At 34.4% G+C, this 17,929-nt stretch overlaps 1 protein-coding gene across 3 annotated transcripts; it reads left to right on the top strand.

Annotated features, from left to right (window-relative positions):
* Positions 1-1,677: 1,677 nt before the first annotated feature.
* LOC145583211 (carboxyl-terminal-processing peptidase 3, chloroplastic-like) lies at positions 1,678-8,570 on the top strand. 3 transcript variants are annotated; one of them, XM_081640396.1, is made up of 11 exons: positions 1,678-2,088; positions 5,284-5,496; positions 5,674-5,760; positions 6,013-6,091; positions 6,609-6,697; positions 6,775-6,810; positions 7,032-7,151; positions 7,273-7,359; positions 7,442-7,591; positions 7,876-7,983; positions 8,154-8,349. In XM_081640396.1, the coding sequence occupies exons 1-11, from the start codon at positions 1,780-1,782 to the stop codon at positions 8,196-8,198; spliced, it is 1,323 nt and encodes a 440-aa protein (XP_081496522.1). In that variant the 5' UTR covers positions 1,678-1,779; the 3' UTR covers positions 8,199-8,349. The 3 variants fall into 3 exon arrangements, with proteins under 3 accessions (XP_081496522.1, XP_081496523.1, XP_081496521.1); XM_081640395.1 differs by having other exon boundaries at positions 1,679-2,088; positions 8,111-8,570; XM_081640397.1 differs by lacking the exon at positions 5,284-5,496 and having other exon boundaries at positions 8,111-8,570.
* Positions 8,571-17,929: the final 9,359 nt, after the last annotated feature.

Below are 17,929 nucleotides of genomic sequence, written 5' to 3'. Positions count from 1 at the left end.
TCGGTTCAAGTCAATAATTTGCGAGTTATATATAATCAGGTCGGGTCATTCTCGGGTTTAAGTCGGGTTCGATTCAAGTCAATAATTTCAGGGTTATATTCAAGTCGGGTCATTTTCAAGTCGGGTCATTCTTGGGTTCAAGTTGGGTTCGGTTCAAGTCAATAATTTGCAGGTTCGGTTCAAGTAAAGACAAAATACTTTCAATATTAATATAGATTAGTTTTAGCCTTACGAAGTTATGAATTTACAAGTAGATTACAATATATATAGCACATACCTTTATTTAGCTAGTCAATATCTACAATAATAAAGATGTATAAAATAATAAGTCGAGTTGATTACGGGTCAGGTCAATAACAAGTCGTGTTGATTTCGGGTCGGGTTTGTATCAGATCGGGTAGAATTTCGAGTCGGGTTAAATTCGGGTCTAGTTAGGAACATGTCGGGTTGAATTCAAGTCGGGTTAGGAACAGGTCGGGTTAAATTCGGGTTTTGACAGGTTAAAACGGGTTTGGGTCAATTTCGGTTCAGGTAAATAATTTACGGGTTATATTCGGGTCAGGTCATCTCCAGGTCAGTTCATATTCGGGTTCGATTCTCAAATACTCAGGTTAACTCGGGTCTAGGGTTGGTTTCAAGTCGGATTAGATTGGGTTCGGGTCACCATTTTTTCCGAGTTCAGACGGGTCGGTAAATAATTAGGTTCGGGTCAATATTTGAGGTCGGGTCAGCTTTTAAGAGCTCTAAATAGGGTACTTTGTGGGTGGAGATCCTCTATCCTTCAATCCACCCTCAAAGTGTTTACCTTGCTAATCAAACCAAGTTGTTTTGTTTAGACTAATCAATTAAATTATCTTGAAGATAAAAGTTTTGGCTCAACTCACGCAAATTCTATGCTACTTCTGGAGTACCGTGTAGAACTCGAGGTTTATAAAATTTATGTTATTTTAATATGAACTTCTTGTTATTTAATTTATATACATGTTATTTTAAAATAAGTATATGTTATTTTGTATTTACATGGTTTTTTTTTTTTTTTTTTTTTTTTTTTCAATATTGATCCTTTCACTGTACTCTAGATTTATAAAATTCATGTGTATTTTGATGTGAACCTCTTATTATTTCAATTTATATATATGTTATTTTTTAAAATAAGTACATGTTATTTTTATCAATGCATGTTTTTTTTTTTGTTTTTGTTTTTTTGTATTTATTTATATATTTATTTTTATGTATGATGTTCAAGTAAATAAGTGAATAACATATTATTTTAGCAAAATAACAGAAGGTTTTAAACAAAATAATGTAAGACTTAGGCAAAATAACTCAAGGAGTATTATGATCCAGGAGTATATAATACTAATTGCTCAAAACATACATTGAAGATTCTTTTTTAATTTTTTTTGACGGGATACTTGGATATAGTTTGTTTTAAACAACCATCTACACTCAATTAGACAATTACTCATCATTCTTTCTTTTTAATGGGATACTTTTAGCCTTTTAGTTATATCTAGCTCAAGATTAGGAAGTGGACAAAAGAGGATTATATGGTGGATTCCAATTGAGTAAGATTCTTGACAACCTTATTGCATTTAGCACCACAGCATTTCACCAACACAAGATTCATGTAGGTCCCTCACTCCCATATTCAGCATAAACACCATTTTAACATTCAAATTAACAGCAACATTAACAATAACAACATAAAATATCAAAATTTTACTTCAAAATATCAACAAAATTCCCCCAATTTGCAAAAATCTTAATCTTCCAATTATGTCTCCAATTTCTCTTAATCATACTCATTATTACAAACTTCCCCTTAAACCCACTTCGACTTTAACCTTCTTCTCCACTATTTCACCTCGATCATCCTGTAAATTTAACAGAAAATATAGAGTACCAATTATATGTTCTTCATCTTCTTCAAATTCCGATAAATTGGATTTTAAAAGTGGTGTTGGTAAATGGGTATTTAATTTTGCAGCTGGGGCTGTTGCAGTTGCTTCGATTTTTCTGGATTTTGATTCTCCGGCTTTTGCTGAGTCTCTCACTATTGCATTCCCAGTTTCTCGTTCTATTGAGGTTCTTTTTTACTTTGTTTTAATCCCATTATATTTTATGTCAAGTGGATGTTTGTTGATCGCTGCTCGTATTAGTCTTATATATTCACTTCCTTATATCATATGACGAGAAATGTTGCAATTAATGAAATGTTGCAATTAATGAAATGTTGCAATTTATATGAAACTGCGTAGTATTATATATTGACTTGCTTAGCAGAGTTATATGAGATGGGAGTAGTTTAATTAGGAATCATGTTGTTGATTTTGAGATAAATTATTTTTAATTTAGATTCCATGCAATGTCAGGCTATTGGTTTTAAAAAATGGAAAATGAATAAGATGAGAATTATAAGAAATTGTCATAGGGCCAACTTGTCAACCTATCTTACTTGCTCATTCTTGTGGATGAACTATGCAATGGTTAATGGTGAAAAACAATTACATCAATTCTTTGTTATTGGACATACAAAGTAATGGGATTTAGCCATTTCTTGTGGGGATGCCCCAAATGCCCCATGAAAAACAAATTTCGTTTCTCAATATGAGAAACAGGGAATTTCCCATTTCTTGTAGATGTAGTTGCTCAAACATTCGCTCATAATTTTTATGGACATTAACACAAGGATAAAAATTACACACGAATTCATTGTCATTAACTCAATTTATAACTTTTTACCAATGAACGTGTTGTGATCTTGTTAATGTTCATCATTTTATTACACACTTCTTGTCTATGTCACTGTTACTTCCAAATTTAAAGAAACAAATCAAAATAATCCTTTGAGGAAACAAATTTGAGGCTAAGCTATGTGGTTGTTCTGGAGATTGTACAATCAATCAATCAATCAATCAAAGCCTTAATCCCAAAAGTGGGGTCGGCTAACATGAACCAAATTTGATTATTCCGTGTAGTCATCAACATAAATCTTTCTCCTCCATCCCTTACGATCCAAAACTTCATCCTCACGTAAATCCATGCACTTCATATCCTTCCTCACTCCTTCCAACCAAGTCATCTTTGGTCTCCCTCTTCCTCGTTTAATCCCTCCATGGTCCCACTCTTCCACTCTTCGCACCGGTGCACCCTCGGGTCTCCGTCTTACATGTCCAAACCAACGCAGACGATTTTCCCTTAATTTATCTACAATGCCCGCCACACCTACTTTCTTGCGAATAACCTCATTTCTGATTCTATCTCTTAAAGTGTTTCCACACATCCACCTTAACATGCGCATTTCCGTAACCTCCATCTTTTTAATATGCTCTTTCTTAGAAGCCCAACATTCTGTACCATAGAGCAACACTGGTCTTATGGCAGTCCTGTAGAATTTTCCCTTCAACTTTAAGGGAATGCTGCGGTCGCATAGCACTCCCGTGGCCGCTCTCCATTTAAGCCACCCTGACTTAATCCTGTGGGTCACGTCTTGATCAATGTCACCATTCTTCTGGATGATCGACCCTAGGTACTTAAAACATTCACTCATGGTCAAATCCTTTCCATCCAAACTCACCACTTCATTGCTTGTCCCCCTCTGAGTGCCAAAACGACATACCAAATATTCAGTCTTACTCCGACTTAGCTTAAACCCTCTAGATTCCAACCTTTGCCTCCATTGCTCCAACTTGACATTAACCCCATCCTTAGTCTCATCCACCAAAACGATATCATCTGCGAACAGCATACACCATGGAACCTCATCTTGAATTGGTCTAGTTAATTCGTCTAGAACCGTTGCAAAAAGAAAAGGGCTTAATGCAGACCCTTGATGCAATCCGATTGTAATAGGGAAATCTTTTGTCAACCCTCCGCATGTCCTCACATTTGTTGACACATCCCGATACATATCCTTAACTAGGTCTACATACCTTCGTGGGATACCTTTCGTCAACATTGCCCACCAAAGTATCTCTCTTGGCACCTTGTCATATGCCTTCTCTAAATCAATAAAGACCATATGAAGATCTTTCTTCTTTACCCTATAAAACTCCATCATTTGTCTTATCAAATGGATTGCCTCCATAGTAGATCTCCCAGGCATAAAACCAAATTGGTTATCTGAAATGCTTGTGCATGCCCTCAACCTTTGTTCAATCACCCTTTCCCACAACTTCATAGTATGGCTCATAAGCTTAATTCCTCGATAGTTAGAACAATCTTGAGCGTCTCCTTTGTTTTTATAAACCGGGACCAAGGTGCTCTTCCTCCAATCTTGTGGGATCCTTGTAGCCGTCCATATCTTGTTGAAAAGGTTTGTTAACCAATCAATACCAATCTTACCCAAACACCTCCACACCTCTATCGGTACCCCATCAGGGCCAACCGCCTTCTTAGGTTTCATCTTCCTCAGTGCAATCTCCACCTCTACTCTCCTAATCCTTCGCACATACTCCATGTTGATTTCTTCATCACTCATAGAGGTATCTCCTATCACAACTCCATTACTTCCATTAAATAATTCATCGAAGTACCCCTTCCACCTGTCCTTGATGCCCTCCTCTTGCACTAGGACCATTTGGTTCTTATCTTTGACACACTTCACCATGCCAATATCCTTCCTTGCCTCTTGTCTTCTCTTTGCCATCTTATAAATGATCCTTTCTCCCTCCTTGGAATCAAGCTTTTCATAAACCTCCTGATATGCCTTTTCTTTTGCTTGGCGAACAGCTGCCTTTGCCTTACTCTTAGCCTCCTTATACGCTGCAAAGGTTTCATCACTCCTACATTTTCCTAAGGCTTGATAGCATTCCCTTTTTTGCTTAATTACTGCTTTCACCTCTTCATTCCACCACGAAGTATCTCTCTGTACCGAAGTTCTTCCCCTTACTTCCCCTAAGACCTCTTTGGCCACTCTTAGGAAACAGTTCTTCATTCGTAACCAGGTCATGTCCGGATCCACCTCTCCATCCCAATCCGCTTCTTCAATTACCTTTTCTGTAAAAACCTTAGCTTTTGCATCCCTTAGGGTCCACCATCTTATCCTTGGTTCTTCTTGTCTAACATTTTTCTTCGCCTTCTCTTTCAGACGAATAGTCATTACCAATAGCCGGTGTTGGGTGACCACACTCTCCCCTGGGATAACCTTACAGTTTATGCAACTTTGTCTATCTATGCTCCTTGTGAGCAGGAAGTCTATTTGAGTTGCATTTGCTCCATTGTTCTGGAGATTGTACATGGATCGATAATATAACAAGTAAAACTTCAACAATTTTATAGGTAAATAAAGCACAAAGGACCTTAATTGAGGCTTGGGGTTTGATTCGAGAATCTTTCATTGATCCTACTTTCAATCACCAAGACTGGGATTCGAAGCTGCAGCAAACTATGGTGGAAATGTTCCCTCTCAGGTCTGCTGATGCAGCTTATAACAAGATCAGTGGAATGGTCTCTAGTTTAGGAGATCCTTTTACCAGAATTATCAATCCTAAGGTATTTTCTTAGTACTTAGCTGTTTCAAATCGCACAATATTAGGACTGTTTTTCTTGTTGATCTATGACATTTTTTAAATTTCCTTACAATATGGCCAATGTTGCCGACCCCAAATCATTTTGGGATTAAGGCTTTGTTGTTGTTCTTGATGGCCAATGTTGCACTTGCTTTTACAGGAGTACCAAAACTTCAGAATTGGAAGTGATGGAAACTTGCAAGGTGTTGGGTTGTTTGTTAATGCAGAACCAACTACAGGACATCTGGTAAGCACTAGAAAATTAGGAATATGTTTTCCTCTCAAGTTCATAATGAATATATAAGCCATTGAGCTGCTGCCTCTGTAAACCATCACAATTTGACAAGGTATTGGTAGTAGTTTCCTTTGAGATAGTAGCTTTTGACTGCTGGAAGTCACTCTCTTCAAGATTAGTACGAAGTACGATATTTTGCAAGCTTGTGCTCTAGTTTTATGTATCAATTTGGTTTTCTTTTTTTTTTTTTTTTTGTCATTGTAGGTTGTTTTATCTTGTGTTGCTGATAGTCCAGCTGCACGTGCTGGTATACACGAAGGAGATGAGTTAGTTGAGATCAATGGTGAGTAATTAATCAATTTGTAACCTTACTAAGTTCTTCTGAGTTCTTGAGTAGACTGTTAGTCTTACACTTATGCCTGAACTCTTAACCAAGATTCATAATGACTGCTACAAAGGAATGACAAAATCACCGTCCATGCACTTTTATAATACAACCTAAGATTCACATTCTTTCCTGCTCCTCATTTTAGCTCAGAATTGGGAATATCTGTACCGCCCCTTTTTTAACAGATTGTTTATGATGAGCTAGAATGTATTCCCACATTGATGAAGGTTTCAGACACACATAACAACATTTTCTCCTAGTCTTTTTTATTAGGAAACCTGGAAATCACACTTGTGGTTTATTTGATTAAACCTATTGCATTAAGGGTATGAGCTAAATAATTAACTTCCTACTTGTGTGTCAGACACTCTGGCTTTTCATGCGATTTGTATTGTTGCCCATTATATTATGTAATGTCTTAGTCTTTCTCCACCATTAATTGATTGATTCCGATGGTCTTTTGGAGATTCAGGGGAAAAGCTCGATGGATATAGTAGTGAGACAGTAGCACAGAAGCTCCGAGGGCGTGCTGGGTCAACTGTCAAAGTGAAAGTCCACAGTGTACATGCTCAACCCTGAAGTTTGTAGATCAATAGTATTGTTCTTATGATTATTTCCTGATTTATTGCTTGCTGCAGGGAAAAGATACTGCTTTCAGCTCTAACACCAGAGAGGTATATATTATGTTTCTTGTACACTTGCTTAACGATTAGAATTTTCAAGTACCATTGTTTAGTAAATATTCCAGTTCTTTCTTCTTTATGAATTGCATACATCATAGTTTTTGTTTTGGTTAATCTGGTAGCAATCTATAAATCCAACCTGGTATCATAGTGTTCTTGATTTTGATTCATTGTGTTGAAGGGTCATCTAACATAGCTTTTGCTTCTTGAAGGTCAACCTACCTCGAGAATACATTAAGTTATCACCAATCTCCAGTGCTGTCATTCCCCATAAAACCCCTGATGGGCATCTATCAAGAACAGGTTACGTAAAACTATCGGTCTTCTCTCAGGTAATTATGTCAGTACATTATGGCAAGGCTTATGACTTCTCATTCTCCGTGATCTAATATATTTTACTCCTCGTTTAGATTTATTATTATTGCATGTATCATTGTGTTTTGAATTTGATAGACTGCTGCTTCTGATATGGAAAAAGTGATTCATCAACTAGAAGATCAGGGTGTTCAGTCATACATATTGGATTTGAGGAACAATCCGGTAAGCACCTTCTTTGAAGTGTTGGCTTCGGGTTAATGCCAATATAACTAATTTATATTGCATCTCTTGTAAATTTCTGCAGGGTGGTTTAGTAACAGCAGGGCTTGATGTTGCTCAATTATGGCTAGATGGAGAGGAAACTCTAGTATATACTACTGATCGGGACAGACATATATTTCCCATCAATATGGTTGATGGACATGCTATAACACATGATCCTCTTGTAATACTTGTATGTTTCTGGAATACTTTTATGTCCTGTGGCGAGAACATCACACAATCTTTAAAACAACCTTCCTATATATATGAATCATCAGGGACCGAGGAAATGATTACTTCAAAGTTACATGATTTGCTTATAGCTAAACAACTCTAGTAGTCGAGTGTAAGAAAAAATTTCTAAAACAAAGTTAACATTATTAATCAGATGTTGTAAATGCCAAAATTAACCCACATTTGCTTACTGCTTTATATCCAGTAATCTTATCATATTCTAAACCCTCTTGATTGAAGTAGGTCAACGAGGGAAGTGCTAGTGCAAGCGAGATTCTAGCTGGTGCTCTACATGATAATGGACGTGCTATCCTTGTAGGACACAAAACTTTCGGCAAAGGCAAAATTCAGGTATCACAAAGATAGCTATTTCTTTTTAAATTTTTGAATGCAGGGGATCAGACTGTTCTGTTTCATGGCATATAAAACTGCTTTTTAGTTACTCAAATACTGTGTTTTTTTATTTTATTTTTTTTAGAGCGTCACAGAGCTGCATGATGGATCTGCTTTATTTGTCACAGTGGCCAAGTACTTGTCGCCATTGCGACATGAAATTGACAAAGTAGGTATAACCCCAGATGTTCAGTGCACTGCTGATATGCTGAATGTACCCAAAGCATCCATAGTCAAGGACAAAAATGCAGGGTCTGTATTAGAAGCAGATTCTTGCATATTGGTGGCAGAGCATGAATTAGACGCGCAACAGTCAGAAGGAACTGCTTCCTGAACGGTACTATAAGGCAATCCTAGGTCTTCATACGTCGTGTAAATAGTTCTGCTACCATTAGCTGGTGGCTCCATATAGCTTCGCTTATTATAGCAATATCAATATGTAAATCAAATGTAAAATCATTGTATATGTTAATCAAATGTAAAATCATTGTATATGTTGCGTGTAATTATACATTGTTTTAAAATAGCAAACTGTACTGTCTGTCTGTCTGTCTTGCAAATTTGGGCAGCTAGCCCATGGTTTTGCACACCCCTAATTGTCACAATGGTCATTAAACAATTTTGGATATTAATGACCAAAGCGAGATTTGCGCCGATCATAAGCAAAGCTACTAAATTTGATTAGAGAAACTTATTGTTTTAATATCAAAATTTCATAGAACCGAGAAAATATTATACTTCCTCCAATCTTATTTACCATTTGCACATAAAAGAATAATTTTGTGAAACAACGCTTCCTTGATTCTTCATAATCATAGACCAGTTTTTTTAAAAACTATGATTATCTAATTAACCTTACTTTTGTGAATCGAGAAAGCAAAACAGACAAGACGGAATTTAATCTCAAGTCTTAGGTTGTACCAACACACAATTCCATTTCCGAAATTACAATCAGTCAATCACAACAGAAAACAACATGACAAAAGACAAATTGGGAACCAAAAAAAAAAAAAAAAAAAAAAAAACATGATTAAAATTCAAAATTTATTTAGAATAGATAGTACCAGTCATTACAAACATTAAACCTATCTCATGCATGACAAGCAAAATCTACCAGAAAATTCAACACCAATAAAGGAAAGAGACAGCCATAAAAGATAAACCACCTAGGAGAACACCGGGAAGAGACGTCGAAGCGGCACCAGCGTGTTCCGGGGTAGGCGCAGGAGCAGGCGATGGAGTGTTCAAGTGATGGATACTAGCCGGTGCAGGCGCGGGGCTGTGCCCATGATGGATATTTGCTGGGGCAGGCGCAGGGGCATTATCATGATGCCGATTGTGGTGATGGCCTCCGTGGAGGCCATCACCACCATGGCGAGGAAAGCGAAGGTGATCAACACTAATGATTTGCTAAATTGTGCCATTGGATATTGATGTAATGTGAATGAAATGAACTTTACAATGTTTGTGTGAGGGAAGTGAGAAGTGATGCACTAAGGAAGGGGTTTTTATATAGTAGGAGTAGATGGAAGAGGGTTTGGGAAATGAGTAAATAGGGTTTTGGAAATAGTTAGGAATATTAAATTGGTAAATAGAGGGATAATTTTGTAATTTTAATTTTTTTGATGTGAATACATAATGTAACGCGTGATCTTGTTTCTTTATTACTTGTATCTTATTTATGATTATAATTACTTTATTTGATTGTTTGACAATTTTTTTTTACTTAAACTTATTTGAAGCTTTTTTATTTAATCTATTTTTCTTAAATCTTGCTAACGAGAGATAGTGGACATTCAAATTTGATATAATAAAACTCCCTTTTTTACATAATATTAGTCACATTTACATATAACTAAGCAAATTTTTTATTGCAAATTTCTTTATTTTCACACTAGCAAAAATTATAAAAATTAGACATTGATAATGTACTTTGTTCTTATATAGAGAGAGAAATTTATGATGAACTGGAATTTTTTTGCTGAACTTAAATTATTTTTCTGAATTTAAATTAATTTTACTAAACTGTAATTATTTTTGCTGAACTGAAATTATTTTTGCTAATTTTTTGTTATATTTTTTCTTTAAAGTTACTAATTGTATTAAAGTGAAATTATTTTTACTAAACTAATTTTTTTTACAATATTATTTTTTTAAGGTGAGGTGAACATGGGTTAATTCTTAATAGACAAAAGATTCTAAATGAGACTAAAAAAGAAACGAAGGGAGTAATGACTTTAGACAATGTTTGATTTTGTCATACATTTTTATTTTTATTTATTTATTTATTTATTTTTGACGAGTTTTGTCATACATTCTCATGTAAATAACAATGTAGCAAGATATGAATCCATCTTTAAGAGTTAAACATATTGTTACCCTTTTATAGTTAAAAATTTGGAAAAAAAATTAATCTTCATCTCAGTGGTAACAAAACTCAACTCAAATCATTGATTGCAGTAAGTAATTTGAATTTTAAATTTTCAAAAAGTAAAATAAATAAATAAAAGATCCAATGACAGCAATTGTAACGATCATCGATTTAGCATTAAATCATTTCTTATCGTTTTGCTAAAAAAAATGCAGTGTTGTTCATCCCTCCCTTTTCTTGAGAGAAAGAATTCCCTCGGACCATTTAAAACAAACCAAAAAAAAAAAGGCAAAATTGGAAAGTCTTTTCAACTACGTATAAACTCTATAAACTGGAGAAAGAGCAATATTACTGATGATTCTAAGTTTATTGGTATCATTTCCTCAAAAAATAAAAATAAAAAAAAATCATTGGTATTATAATTTCTGCCACATACATATAGATATTTGGTAGGGATAGAATAATTCTCATCTTTGATGAGAGATTGTTGTATACATTTGGGTGCACGGTATACCCATGAGTATTTTATTATCATTTTAATGATTGTTTTCATTCAATTATCAAATGAAGAGTAAAAATTAGTTTTGAGTTAATTGGGTACACGATACATCTGGGTGCGTATAAAATACTTCAATCTTTCATGACCTAATATTGCACAATTGGTTCATTTAATCGGCTATGCTTGATTTGAAAGTTAACAAAATTTGTTAATCCATAAGATTTATGGCAATGACATCAAGAGTAATTCAAAGTGAAAGAAATGATTAATGAGCAAAGAGTGTATACTCATTTACATATAAAGTTTGACATAATATTTGCTTTAAGTTCATTACCTTTATTTTTTTTTTTTTTTTTTTGGGGATTCGATGCTTTACATGTTAATATACTTAGATTGTCTCTACACTTTCTTTATTTATCTATACATGTTAGCTGTTATTTTAGCGTGTTCAGAACTACGAAGTAATATTTTGTAGGGTCATAATAGAATTGATAAAGTTGCATTAGGTTCAATTGGCAAATTTCAATAGGTAAGAAAAATATCAATTGGGATCAAATACTCAAATGGCCCTACAAATCAAAATGTAGCATTGTCAATGTGTTTCATTCATCTAGTTTTTCTTATAGAAATTTGTATGACAACCTTTATTAAAAAGAAGGTTTATTGGTTTAATATAACAAACCTTTGACAAAAAAAAAAAATATCTTGTGATACACATACGATATGGGCCAAAGACGGATCCTTTTTACAAATACACGAGGTAGTCGTCCATGAACCTAATGGGCTTAAATTTGTCTCCCGTTTTCAGCAAATTCTAGCAACTGATACAGGTATTATATGTCTTGTCAAAACAAATGGATAATAATTATAAAGTAAATATGTATGCAAGAATATAAATAAGGGTCTGTTTTCTTCGACTTATTTGCAATTTAGTTCAGTTCAGTTTAGCTCCAATTAGCTCAACTCAGTTCAGTTTCTAATTACTTCTCTCATAAAATATTTAGTTCAGTTTAATTCAGTTCAATTCAGCTCGACTCAACTCAGTTTAGTAAATTAAAACATGCCCTAAATATATCAATGTATTAACCATACTCCTTAAAAAATCAACAGATTCTCACAATGGGCAGTTTAATCATTTGGTTTTTTATAGGAGAATGATAATGTTATTAATTTATCATTGGCACTAAAAGTTCAAGATTAGCCTACTCTTACATTATTTGTATACATTGTGGCAACTGGCAAGTAGTCTGTAAATGAGATTTAATTTCATCTTGAGACATGTCAAAACTTTTATAAACAAATTGCTTAGCTTATAGCCGTTCATAAGTTGTTTCTAAACAATAACACAAAGGATCTTATAATATTATACACAATTGCTAGAGAGATAAGAAATAAGAGGACTACAAAACGGAGAACGAACAATTTCACTATTCGGACGAGTAAAATAAAACAAAGAATTAAAGAATGATACGTGCCGAAAATATTATACGTATAATAATATCAACACATATATGTAGTAGTGTAGTACCGAGTACTAGTACAATCATAGTGCCATAGTGGAAAAGAATCGTCAATCTTAACTGGAGTAACAAAACACTCCTAGCTACAAATTGAACCAAATTGATACATACATACGTACACTAGTTATAATTGTAACCAAAAAAAATAAAATTTAGTGCCTCAAAAACATAGCGAGGAAAATAGAGAAGGCCACAACAACCGGAGAAATAGCCAAAGAGAACCCGGCTGAGGCTGGTGCAGGTGTTGGCGCCATCATAGGCGCCATTCCATCCATTTCACTCATTTGCCCGTTGACGGCCACAGCAATAGCTGCAACAACGAACAACATAATCAACGCCGTGAATTTGTTTGCCATTCTTTTTTAGTTATGGAAAGGAAACAAAGTTTGTTTTTAGAGCACAATAGTATTGTAGAATATGCTACAATCAATTTTAGAGGGAGATTTTTTTTAGTTGTGGAATTACACAAATTATGTTGGACTATTTAAAGACGAGATTTAAGGGATGTGGGGACCACTTTAACGTTTGGTAAAATGACTGCCACGTTGTAAAGAAAATGACATAATTTAATAAAAACATAAATAAAAAAAAAATTGTTTTTTAAAGACAACGGCTATATATGTGGTGATGGTTTCAAATAGGTTGCGAGAAGCACGTGCAGAGACAGCCAATTTACAGATTAGGAGCAATGAGAATGTGACACGTGTGGTAGTGGGGTTAAAAATGTAACGTCACAATTAAACGGTGATGTCGGCAACTTAACGGCCGTGTTAGAGTGTTTTTATCTGTTTATGTTGGTTTTACAGCTTGTGTTCACAAGTTTTGTAGGTCCATTTTGCATGTGTGTTCCTGGCAATTTTGTAAGGTTTTTGAAAATTCAATTTGTACAATTTGGCATTTTTGGTAAATTCTCAAGGACCGTTTTTGTGGTTCACAAAATACAATTTTAAAGATAAAGTATTCATTCTTTGTAATAAAAAGCAATCACAAGCGAAAGCATGATATTCATAATGATAGTGAAGTTTAAATTTACTAGTATCAAATTAAAAAGGAATTTGAGAATTTGCTAAAATTGGTGTCTAAACAGCAGAAATATGCAAATAGTACAATACAATTTAATGGTAGAAGTATTGACATCACGACATTCATGAAACAAATAGTTGAAAAGTCATCCATCTCAATTTAAAATCCGATGCATTGTAACTTTTTTTTTTAAATAAGTGAACTATGATTTTTGCTATGATAAATCGCTATATTTGTTTTTTTTTTCCTCCTCTTGATCCTTAGCAACACCTTGGACCAATCCAACTACCTAAGGCCACCATTACAACCCCATTGGATACCTAGTCACAAACTCGCAACATCTACCTTTGCCATGATATCAAAATTCAATAACTTTAGGAACTAGGGTATATTAATTTATTTGTTGGACAATATTGTCAGCTATAAATATGAGACAAAATTGAAGAGAAAATAGGATTAATGTGGTTAAGTCGTCAATGGGATATACATACATTCACCATAGAAGACTTGGACATATATTACTATCTATTTCAATTTTGTAAGTACAATAGTTTGATTATTGACAATAAATAATACGTAAGTGTAGCTTGTAAGGGAGTTAAAAATTATATTTCCTCCGTTTTTTTTAGTTGCTACACTTTTATTTTCACGGTCTCCTAGACAGTTTTTTAAGAAGGGAGAGATAGAGAGAAAAATAAGATGGACCCATGTGGGTAGGAGAGAGACAGAGAGAAAGGAATGTAAAAAATCAAAAGTGTTGCAATTAATTAAAAATTTCCAAAATAGAAAAGTGTAACAACTAAAAAGAAACAGAGGAAGTATATAGAGAGGAAAAGTGAATGGATAAGTAAATTACTTTTTGTATTTAAAAGTAAGAGATGTAGGAGAAAGAAATAAATATTATGAAAATAAATAAAGAATGACCGGTTTTAAAACATATTACACTTAAAAACGATAGATGAGGCATTACTTATAAATAAAATATGAATTATATTATCTTTCAAAAAAAAATTAATTTATGCTACAATGAATGTGAATTTTCCTCTTATAGAGCCTTCATACTAGGATACAACTAAGGACCTGTTCTGATTTACTGAAATGAACTGAACTAAACTGATTGAAGCTGAACTAAACTAAACTAAACTAAATATTTTATGAGAGAAGGAAATTAGGAACTGAACAGATTGGAGCTGAATTGAACTGAATTGACAGTACTAAAAAAACGTGTTTTTGCGACCGCCACAAACGGTCGCAAATATGTGGAAAAACGGTCGTAAACAGAAATTGCGACAGTCAACGGTCGCAAGACGCCAGTCGTTATTTTGATAGTCGCAAAAAAACAAATTTGCGACAATATGGCGGTCGCAATTATTTTTGCGACCGTTTTTTGTATTTTCAACGACTGTTTAGTTAGCTGTCGCAATTTTATAATATTGCGACAGGTTTCTGACGGTCGCAAATTTCTGATATTTGCGACAGGTGTAAGACGGTCGCAATTTTACGTATTTGCGACAGGCGTATGACGGTCGCAATTTTAGGTATTGCGACAGGCGTATGACGGTCGCAATTTTAGGTAATTGCGACAGGCGTATGACGGTCGCAATTTTAGGTATTTGCGACAGGCGTATGACGGTCGCAATTTTAGGTATTTGCGACAGGCGTATGACGGTCGCAATTTTAGGTATTGCGACAGGCGTATGACGGTCGCAATTTTAGGTAATTGCGACAGGCGTATGACGGTCGCAATTTTAGGTATTTGCGACAGGCGTATGACGATCGCAATTTTAGGTATTTGCGACAGGCCCTAACCGTCGCAAATAGAGGGAAGCTTAACCTATAACCTGTTTTTATTACCATCAAAAATTATAATTTTATTACCATTTGATTTTACGTTGCCATCCTAACCTGAACCTATAACCTGTTTTTATATTTCATAAATTTAAAAATAATTAAATTAAAACGCATAATTCATACTAATAAGTCCAACTTTGAACAATATTTACAATAACAATGCTCAAGTTAATAATAATAGTAATTAGTTAGTAATAGTTTTATAAGGTAAACAAAAAACTAAGTTAGGCCTATATGAATTAATAATGGCCTATGTTCTTTCAAAAATAGATAAGGCCAATATGCACAATATAATACTAAGTTAAGGACTATGTTCCCCCCAAAAAAAAGCTAAGGCCTATATCCCCAAAAAAAAGCTAAGGCCTATATCCCCAAAAAAAAGCTAAGGCCTATATGAATAATACTAAACTAAGAGCTATATGAAAAAATAAACTACGACACTGGAGTGTGTTGACCAACCCCACCACCACTCATGTCCGGGTCATCTTCCCTACGAAGCTGAAATGAAGGACAACCTGAACAGTTAGAGAACAAGTTCTGCAACATCGTCTCCATCATTCGCTTACTCTCAATTGCCGCCTCCTCCCGCTCCTTCTTCAATGCTTCCTGCAACTGCGTAGCAAACTGTGCCTCCATCTGTGTTTGCATCTGCACTTTCGCCTCCTCTATTCGCTCAGCAACCTCGGCTTGCACACGTTCCTCCAACTGTGAAGCTATAGAAGGATTGTACGATTGCGAGCTTTTCTCAGAAGAGGGGCTGTAAAACAAACTAGCGCTTGCACCTAGGCCCTTCACTACACCCTTTTTCCTACCACCAACAACCTCCCAGTATAGCTGGTTAGAGTCCGGTTGTGACCCTTGAGTGGAAGACTCGTCAAGCTTCTTTTGGTAGGCATCCTGTAATCAAGACAAATCATATTCAGCATATTAAACATGTTTATAGGTTCAAATTGCTTAATCATAGACATTTCCATGCATATACAAGGTTATAGGGTCATAACTAGGCTAAAATGGCTTAAATGACCTTCTAACTTACCCATTTTCTTTGTTTTTGATATAAACTAAGATTTTATCAATCAAACATCTCAAATTCAGCATATTAAACATGTTTATAGGTTCAAATTGATTAATCATAGACATTTCCATGCATATACAAGGCTATAGGGTCATAACAAGGCTAAAATGGCTTAAATGACCTTCTAACTTACCCATTTTCTTTGTTTTTGATATAAACTAAGATTTTATCAATCAAACATCTCATATTCAGCATATTAAAATGTTTATAGGTTCAAATTGCTTAATCATAGACATTTCCATGCATATACAAGGCTATAGGGTCATAATTAGGCTAAAATGGCTAAAATGACCTTCTAACTTACCCATTTTCTTTGTTTTTGATATAAACTAAGATTTTATCAATCAAACATCTCATATTCAGCATATTAAACATGTTTATAGGTTCAAATTGATTAATCATAGACATTTCCATGCATATACAAGACTATAGGGTCGTAACTAGGCTAAAATGGCTTAAATGACCTTCTAACTTACCCATTTTCTTTGTTTTTGATATAAACTAAGATTTTATCAATCAAACATCTCATATTCAGCATATTAAATATGTTTATAGGTTCAAATTGCTTAATCATAGACATTTCCATGCATATACAAGGCTATAGGGTCATAACTAGGCTAAAATGGCTTAAATGACCTTCTAACTTACCCATTTTCTTTGTTTTTGATATAAACTAAGATTTTATCAATCAAACATCTCATATTCAGCATATTAAACATGTTTATAGGTTCAAATTGCTTAATCATAGACATTTCCATGCATATACAAGGCTATAGGGTCATAACTAGGCTAAAATGGCTTAAATGACCTTCTAACTTACCCATTTTCTTTGTTTTTGATATAAACTAAGATTTTATCAATCAAACATCTCATATTCAGCATATTAAACATGTTTATAGGTTCAAATTGCTTAATCATAGACATTTCCATGCATATACAAGGCTATAGGGTCATAACTAGGCTAAAATGGCTTAAATGACCTTCTAACTTACCCATTTTCTTTGTTTTTGATATAAACTAAGATTTTATCAATCAAACATCTCATATTTAGCATATTAAACTTGTTTATAGGTTCAAATTGCTTAATCATAGACATTTTCATGCATATACAAGTAAAGGTGATTATGTTTTGCTTTCTTCTTAAAAAAATTATTTCATTAGTTTCCAAAGTTAGATGTGTTACCGAGATTTCTTGTGCCCTCTTGTTAGCCGCAACTTTTCCTTTTCCAGGAACTTCCTTGAAATGGGTCTTTAGGAAGACCTCAGGGGCACTTGAAAGCACTCCACCGGCTTTCTGAGCCTGCACAAATCAAATAACTCTTTTAATGCTTAATGTATGTAACTACTTAAATTTATCATTATATACCATTAAGTATTACCATTTTCTTTGCATGCTTTGATGCAGAGATAGAACCTTGGAAGTGCGACGGCTCAATTGGATTAGTCAGGGAGCCGCCCCTCCTGTTCTTCTTAGCTTTTTCTGACCTCTCCTGAAAATCCTTCTCCTTTCTTTTCTCCATCATTTGCTGAAACGTAGTCTGCCCCATCCATTTTGGAACTGACTT

This window comes from Chenopodium album, chromosome 15 (assembly GCF_948465745.1).
Source record: "Chenopodium album chromosome 15, dcCheAlbu1.1, whole genome shotgun sequence".
Taxonomy (NCBI): domain Eukaryota; kingdom Viridiplantae; phylum Streptophyta; class Magnoliopsida; order Caryophyllales; family Amaranthaceae; genus Chenopodium; species Chenopodium album.
The sequence above is the reverse complement of the archived record's forward strand: the minus strand, read 5'-3'. Positions and strand labels throughout refer to the sequence as shown.